The 8,476-nt window shown below is 55.9% G+C and overlaps 1 protein-coding gene across 1 annotated transcript in view; it reads left to right on the top strand.

Annotated features, from left to right (window-relative positions):
• SMIM10 (small integral membrane protein 10) overlaps nt 1–3,434 on the top strand; it is a 30,166-nt gene extending 26,732 nt beyond the window's left edge. The window contains exons 2-3 of the mRNA XM_004685954.2: nt 5–595; nt 1,012–3,434. Coding sequence (XP_004686011.2) covers nt 5–196 — 192 coding nt within the window. The 3' untranslated portion in view covers nt 197–595; nt 1,012–3,434. The remainder of the gene's footprint in view (nt 1–4; nt 596–1,011) is intronic.
• The last annotated feature ends 5,042 nt before the right edge of the window (nt 3,435–8,476 follow it).

Raw genomic sequence — 8,476 nt, 5'->3', positions numbered from 1 at the left:
GGCCCTCTCGGGCCTGGCGGTGCGGCTCTCGCGCTCGGCCGCGGCGCGCGGCTCCTACAGCGCCTTCTGCAAGGGGCTCACGCGCACGCTGCTCACCTTCTTCGATCTGGCCTGGCGGCTGCGCGTGAACTTCCCCTACTTCTACGTCGTGGCCTCGGTGATGCTCAACGTCCGCCTGCAGGTGCGGATCGAGTGAGCGCCCGCGGCCACCGCGGCCCGGGGAGGGTCCTGCGCCCGCCGGCGACGGCAGGGGCAGGGGCGCCCGCATGAAGGACGGCGGGGGGCCGCGGGGTCGCGGCGCGGAGAAGGCGGGGTGACGGGCCCCTGGACGCTAGACCTCCGCAGGAGGGTGCCTCGGCTGCCCAGCCCGGCCTGGCCGCCCGGCCCCGCGGTGACCGCCCACGTGCCCGGCGGGTGCCTGGCAGATCGCACAGACTACTCGCAGGTGGGGCCCTCGCTGCGCCTCCAGAACGTTATTTGCGCGCGGCCTACCTGTTGCCTCACGTTGGCCGAAGGGGCGGGAAGGAACCAGAAAGCAGAGCGTCCGCCGTCTGCCACCGCCGCAGGAACTGACCTGAGGGGCCCTGACATCCAGGTAGGAGCCAGAGGCTGGACTGGCGGGCCAGAGGAAAGTGGTTTCCGCGACCTCTGGAAGTCGAGGCCCCTTGGCTTGGCGGGGAGGATGTGGACTGGACCCGAGGCAGCCAGCCCCAGCAAAGGCAGGGCAGACACAGGCCCTCCTGATGGCCTTGTAATGGTGCCAAGGTGGGGGCGAGCGGCCGTGGGTACCCATTAGTGTCTTCCCTCCTCTGCCCTCGGCCCAATCCCTTTCCCCAAGGCCTGGCTGGTCGCACCTCAACCGCAGGGAATGGAGGGCAATCGGTTCCGAGGCCCGGGGAGGGCCCTGGACGACAGGCTGTGCCTTCTCTTCTAGCCCCCAAGCCCCCCACCAGTAAGGAGGGGTGTTCCTGGCCAAGTAAGTCCCAGTCCTGTCCCCTTCTCGGCCCTCAGGTCCCTGGGGCTCTCTGCTGCTGCCCGCACAGCCCTTCCCCAGACGGCCTCCTGCCGGGTCTCTGGGGCCAGTGGCCTGCTCCCGCCTGCTCCTGCTGTCCCTTGAGCTCCCTCTGTGTTTGAAGACCTGAGAGAGAGGAAAGAGGCCTCCTGTCCCCGTCGCTCCTTCCAGAAGGCCCAGGCTCCTGTCACCTTACTCCCTCCAGCACCCGCCACTGCCCCCAGGAAGCCCTCCTTGGCCCTGGGCTGGGCAGCTTCCGGCAGCCTCCTGAGTACCTGAAGGTTTGGGGAAATCAGGGCCTCCAGAGCAGAGCGCAGTGCCCAGGCTGGGTGGGGAGACAGGTGGAGAAGGGCTTGCGGAGGAAGGCAAACGGGCTGGCGGGGTGACGGTCATGGCTCAAGTCTCCCTGTCTTTCAGGAGCTGATGTTTGTAGGTGGAGACCCGCCCCTTCTCAGAGCTGTCAAGAGCCAGACGCCTGACAAGGGGCACCCCTGGACCCAGAGCTGCCTGGGGAGCAGCTGAGGAAGGGCCTGGCGGAGGAGAGAGAGAAGGGCCTTGCGGGCAGAGGCCCCCAGGGCTGTGGGAGCCCAGTGCAGCTCTGGTGCGGGGCCGGGCACGGCCTTGTCACCTGGGCACTAGGTCTCCTCGCAGCACTTAGAGGGCGCTCTGTTCTCCCACCCAGTGATGGGTAACTTGGGGTTCCGGAGGGAAGAATGTTGCCCTGCCCACAGATAGAAAGGAGTGCACCCTGCGTCCCCCACTCAACACAGGGTGGGGGAGCGGTGCAGGGCTCCTGGGGGACTTAGGGAGCGAGGGGTCCAGGGTAGGGGATCTGGGCAACTCGCTCCCCCCGCAGTGGTATGGCAGGTCACGAGGAAGCAGGGGAGGACAGTCTGAGCTGAGCTGGCACAGGAGAGATGGGGCCCAGGCCCCGGGGGTGGAGGTCCCCCACAGAGCCTGGCCTCCCCGCCGACCCCAGGCTGGACCAGGGGCTCCTCAGTTGGGCAGCACAAGCCTCCTTTGGGTGGTGGGGTGGGGCCGGGGCTCCTGCGAGCTGCTAACCAGAGGGTGAAGACATACACCTGAGGTGGAATGGGCTGGGACTCATGGCATGACCCCTCTGTCCCCAGGCTCGGCCCCCCAGCCCCCAGGATCCCAGGGGAGACTCTAGATGGACTCGGCTCAGTCCTGCAAGCCCTGGGTGTGCTGCTGATGGGAGGAGCAGCCCGGCCGCAGACACCCTGGTCGTCGGCACCCACCCAGCCTCGCGTCTGCTGGGCACCGGCTGCTCGTGGCTCGCGTCCTCAGAGATGCTGGGACTGAAAACCACAGGGGCCTGGTCAGCCCCAGGGACAGAGCGGCCCAGGCTGCTACCACCTGCCCTCCTGGAGCCAGGGCCTGGGTGAAGATCTGCCTGCCCCACCCCAAGGACTGCAGCCTGACTTGGCACCTCTGAATTTCCCCCCAACAGGGCCTGATGGCGTCCTAACTGGTGCCAGGTCTCCTGGGAGCCTCTGGCCCTGGTGGCCCTCACCCACCCAGCCCTGTCCACCAGGATCCCTCTGGGAGCCTGCCAGCCCCTGCCTCCACCCAAAGATCTTGGGGCAGCCTGAGAGCTAGAGCCCAGGACTGCAGGGGGGGCAGGGGGAGAGGCGTGAGAGACCTCCTTGGGCTGATGCACAGATGTGCCCCTTCCAAATCCAGCTCTCAGCCCTGGGTGACTCTTGACCCCCAGCTCCAGTGCGTGTGTGTGTGTGTGTGTGTGTGTGTGTGCCGGGGGTGGGGTGCATGTGGGGTGCTGTGGGGCTGCAGCTGTCCATACGGTGCACTGGGCTTTCACTCTCCCTGTGCAAGGGGCTCAGCTGTTGCTGGCTGGGGCCTAGGAGACTTTCCTAGGGAGAGATGGGTGTGAGAGCCTCTGGGATCCCAGGCCTCAGAGACCCCCCTTCCCCTGCAGAGAAGCCCCGCCCTCTACTGGGGGGGCAGGAAGCCCCAGTGCTGTGGCTGGGGCTGTCTGGCCTTCAGGGGGTGGCCCGGGGAAGGGCGGGGCCAGGTCCTTTGCAAGTGTTCCTGCCACTGCTTTTCTTACCATTTTGGCCTTGAGTAGGTGACACGCTTCTGCTTCCCCCTCTTCCCATCTCCCCTGGGGGCCCTTGCTGCCTGGTGGCTCTCAGTGCACTTTGGTATTTGCAGCTGTTTACCAGGCTCCGGAGCTTCTGCAGAATCAGACACGGACCTGAATAAGATGGCTTTGAGGTCTCTGTGTGAGATTAACTCTGTACTCGTCTGCACAGCCTGGGCAGACAAATGTTCTCGTTTCTGGTGTTCTCGTTTCTGGTGTTCTCGTTTCTGGTATTGTCAAATCTTGTCGCCTCTAATTTAAGAAAGAAGTTCTTGAGTTCAATAAAATAGAGTAAAAATGGCCCTCTTGATTGTGGTGTGGTATATCAGCCTTGGAGGAGGTACAGGATCCAGTGGTGATGTCACAGCCCTGATGGCCACCAGTCTCAGGGGAGAGCATCTTCAGAGGGCTGGAGCGGGGCTGCTTGGAGACCCGCCTCGGCCTGGCCCACTGCCCCCGAGGAGAAGCAGCAGCATAGGCCTGGCCCAAGACATGGCCTTGCACGACCTTTGTTGGAACAACTTAAGCCCTTTCTTCATTGGAAAACATACTGTTAGGAAGTGCTTAGTTCAGTTGAGCCCCACCAACTGGGAGCAGAGGGGTGAAATGGCCTGTCTAGGTCACATTGTGTTACCCGGAGACGCCTGTGCATCAGTGAATGGTCATGTCCCCATTACTCTCAGGTAGATGGGTCCTGAAATTTTCTTCCTTTCCTCCACCTTAGACACAGACTATCTCGTCACAGCCCTGCACCAGTGCCTCCCCAAACAGACCCTTCAGGGTATTTGAAGCAGGTGTGAGGGTAGGCAGGTGGCCAGAGGGCTGAGAGAGTGAGGCCATGAGCAGAGTCTGGTGGCCACTATTGAGAAGGGCCCCCAGCCCCCACGGGAGGCATCCTGAGGGCACAGTGTGGACAATGAGCACAGCCTCGGGTAAGGGCTGCGCTGTACCCTCCTCACCTGTAGCCAAGAGCTCCCCAGGAATGGAAGCACCGATAGGAGGATGCTCCCAATGTTGGCCACCAGCAGAAGGGCAGAGCCCATTTCTGGCCAGTGCCCTGAGCTTCCCTCTTCTTTGTCCAGATGGCCCTGCTGAGTCCCCAAAGTTCCGGCACCCCTTCAAGGATCATGTGGCCTCCCAAGATAGGAATGGATCAGCCTACAGTCCAGAGTCTGAGACACCCTAATGAAGAAGCAGTGCCTTCCTGCTATGGAGAAAGGTTGGGAAGATGGTGAAGACATCACTTTCGAGGGGACTAATGGCATCTCCCTCCCAGGTTCCAGGATGCTGGGTGCTTTGCTCCCCTAATCTCATCAAAGCCACACAGCCACCTAATCATTATCCTCATTTTATGGAGAAACTGCAATTTGGAGACAAGTCTGAGCCAGAACCCCAAGCAGAAGCTGCTCTCACTGTCCCCTGGAAGGCGGCAGAATGTGCAAGTTCAAGATGACCCTGCCCTTACTGAGCAGGGGGGCAGGAGACAGGTGAGAAATGCAGGTGTGGGGAACATAACTAGGAACTTCTCAAAATGAGGCTTCCCATTGTTGTCAGCTGGGGTCACACTGAGATGAACCCTACTTTCTCCCTTACCCCCACTGGGAAGCAAATAAAACATACCTGTGCCCCTCTGGTTTCTTCTTTTCAGGCTGGTCCAGTAAGTAAATTTTCTGTGATAGCTATGAGACCATCTCACTAGTCAGAAGATAATGGCAAACAATAAATTGTATACAATAGCAGATGATAACTGGTGCAGAAGAGCAAAAATAGAACAGGCTGGTGAGGAACACTCAAAGGCGAAATGTAAAGGATGTGAATCAAACCCACTATCAAACTAGCCCTGCTGTCTCTGAGGGTGAGGTAAGAGCTGTCCCAGGCCTCTGCCATCACAGAATCCTCTGAAATGGAAAAACAGGAATTTAAGTTTCATTCCAAGCACTCCTTTCTAACATATTAACCCTTCATTAATTAGGCAATTGCATAGTTAGTACATGGTACAATGTAAAATGTTATCTTAACTGGATTCACCTGAGAAACCTTGTTTGAAATATGTTTAGGCTTACTAAGATAATTTTTTTTTTTTTAAATAACCAGGCCCTTTAGTGGAAGAAAAGCCCATGAAGTATAAAACTTTTCCCTTTTCAACCTTAGCTCTATAGTAGAGTAATTGCTGTCCAAAGATTAGCAAGACTGAATACTCTCCTCTGTGGCCACTTTGTGGGTCAGATATTGGCAGTATATATGTATCAGGAAGTTTTGGAGAACCTGGTATAGGGAAGAGAGAGAGACACCCCAAAAACCTGAACCTTCCTGCTCTAAAGAGGTTCTGCCATCTGCCATATCAAGACAAAACATAGACCTTTAATGGAAAGGAACTTTAATACAATTAGTGTGCAATACAAAAAACACAATACAGTTTTCAAATCAAGCACCTAAAGTTGCCCATCCCTGCATGGGTAAAAGTCCACCCAAGTGGGATTGGCCCAAAGCAAGGCCCAAAAGCCCACCACAAGTCTAAAGCACCTTCTGGCAGGGACCTGTAAAGAGAGGTCAAAAGCAGTCAGACAAATCTGGGAGGAAAAGAGCAAAATCAAAATCAAGATTAAAGTTGCCATCGTTAACCCTCCCCATGGGTCTCTCACCCACATCTGTCTCACCCAGTCCAGGACCAAGAAGCAAGTACAGCTAATTCATATGTCTCTCTGCTCCACATCTCCTGCCTCCATCCTGTCTCTTCTCCAGCTTCTCCCTGCACAGCTCCGTCCTTCCTTGGGTGGGGCAGGAAACCTGGAACCTCCCCTTTTCCTAGGGACCATCTTCTTACAAATCCAGCTGAAAAACATAGTATCATCCATCACCCCATTTCTTCCCTTTAGGCTAATAGTGTCAAAAATGGAGTCTATGCAAATATATAGTACAGAGTAATAGGATCTGCACCTTCTCCCTCCAGCTGTATACTGCAGTCAGTACACTCCAAAGCAGGGCTTCCCCAGCCGGCCATGGCAACACAGGAGAAACCACCTACACCATACCAAGCCTCACACCCACTGAGACAGAATCTCTAAGAAGGGGAACATGGAATCTAAGGAGAAACCCTCCTTCTGGGCAGAGAGGCAGCATGGAGATTCTGACATCAGGAAGGGAAGTCCCTCGCCAAGAATAATGCCACCATAAGAGGGAGGAGTATCCGCCAAACTCCATCCTGAGCACACTGTGAACTGACTCCGTGGAAGAAGCTCCTCAGAGAGTGGGGCACGGGACAAAAAGTGGCTGCGGAGCATCAGGTCTGGGTGAGACTCCCCAGATCCCTCTCCTTACTCTCCTTGCCTTTCTATGACGGGGTAACTCACAACTATGTGTTGCCTATGAATTACTGCCGTTTTAGGTTGGATTGCTGGGTGTGCTTTGTGCCCCCATCAAGTTTAACAACAAGGCAGACCACCTCACCCTGGGAATCACAGTGAAATGGCTAAAACAAAGTCTCTACAGCTTCCCCTACCTCAAAACGTTCTTCTCCTCCCCTTACCAAAACCTGCGGGGAGAGGCGAGGGGATGGAGGCGCCGGGCTGACTGTTGTTCTCCCTGAAATCCTTAAATCCATCCTAACCGCCCCAGGGCTCTCTGGTGTACAAGAAGCAGCCGTTAGATGGCGCTGCTGCGACCAGCTCTGGCCAGACTTGAGCGGGAGCCAGAAGCTTTTCACGCAGCTTAGAATTGGCGCCCTGTGAATGAACACAGCATGAGGATAAGTTGGAAGTTGTAACGGGTGCAAAGTTTTGAGCAAATAATAATTTATGCATCGATTGTGTGCTTCCTATGTGTGTATGCTCTAACAGTGGCAGTCCTAGTCTAACAGGGTGCCCCAGAAGTCACCTGGGTCTTTTCAGATCACAATTAATACCAGGAGATTGGGGCATCCCTGGGGGCACAAGGGGTTAAGTCTCAGCACTATGAAGCTATCTGCGGCCACTGCTGTATGAGTTTAATCCCGGGCAGGGAGCTCACCCACATGGTGCAGCAGACCTCTCCTGTTCCACCCACTGCTCCCCTCAACTGTGTATTTCAGTAGACCCCACCTGTTCTGCTCCCCACTCTATCTCTGGTGAATCCTCTTACCACCCTGTACCCCACCTCTGGACTGTACTCCTGTACTCCAGTTCTTGTATGCATAAATAAATAAATATTTAAAAAATCCTGGGAGATGGTCATTCCTATCTTGTAAAATGGGCCCAACGCAGTGGGAGCCACTTGGGAGGGAAACTAGCTATGCTTGCACTCTGGCTCTTCAGGTTATGAGCTGGGTGACTTTTGACAGCTCTCCATGCATTTTCTCCATTTGGAAAATGATGAGTAATCATTTTTACAATTAGGAGTCAATAAAGTAATGCACCGCAATCAAAAACCTTGCACACAGCGCTTGACATGTGGTAGTGGTCAGTGGGTGAGCAGAGAGAGGATGGTCTTTCTCAGCTACTAGCACTGTGAGTGCAAGCCGCTCAATCCCAGGGATGTCTAAAGGCCGCCCTGAGTCAATGTCAAGGGCACACATTTTGCCCTTCGATATAGCAGTGCTCCCACTTGACCAGGGCATTGGGGATATCATCAATCTCGCTGAACCTCAGCTTTGTGATGGGTGAAGTGGGTGGATTGGACATCCTCCTCGCAGGCGGCGGGGGGAGTGCAGATGAGGCCGCGCTAGTAGCGCTAGTAGCGTCTGGGGGCCAAGTAGGTGGCAGCACTTGCGGGACAACCTAAGAGCAGGAGTCACCCCACCACCATGCCAGCCCAGGGCAACGACTCACCTACTTTATGCTTGTCTGTGCCTGCTCCTCCATTTCTCCTTTGCCAGTGGACATTGCACAGAGAGGGTGGCTGACATACAGAGGAGGAAATATACATACAACAGAGGGAAGTCCACCTGTTGACATTTTCCCGGCTTTGGGACTAACAGTCTTGCTATGACTTTGCTCGTGGCTCTGCAGCTTAAATGCAGGGGCAGCCTGAGGCTGACAAGCCTCTTGTGTAGCCTCACAGATGTTGGAGATCAGGGAAGGCCACCCCAAGATGGATCAAAGTGGCATACTGATTCTTTTTAATTAAAGTTGCTGGAGAAACAGCCCAATCAGGGATTTCTTTGACTCCCTCTTTCTCCTAAGAGCAGGAAATGAATCTCCAGTGTGAAGGGTGCATTCCCTGTACCAGGAGGGAAGAAGCTTCCTTATCCTGGCAAGAGGGTCTCAGGGCCTAATTCTCCTATGTAAATAAACTGCTAAGTTCCTCACTAAATTACCACCTACACTAGAAATAATTTTTTGCACTGGAAATTCTTCATAGACTCGTCC

The sequence above is a fragment of the Condylura cristata genome, unplaced genomic scaffold (assembly GCF_000260355.1).
Source record: "Condylura cristata isolate star-nosed mole 26May11 unplaced genomic scaffold, ConCri1.0 scaffold00019, whole genome shotgun sequence".
NCBI classification, from domain to species: domain Eukaryota; kingdom Metazoa; phylum Chordata; class Mammalia; order Eulipotyphla; family Talpidae; genus Condylura; species Condylura cristata.
This window is presented reverse-complemented; position numbering and strand designations above follow the sequence as displayed.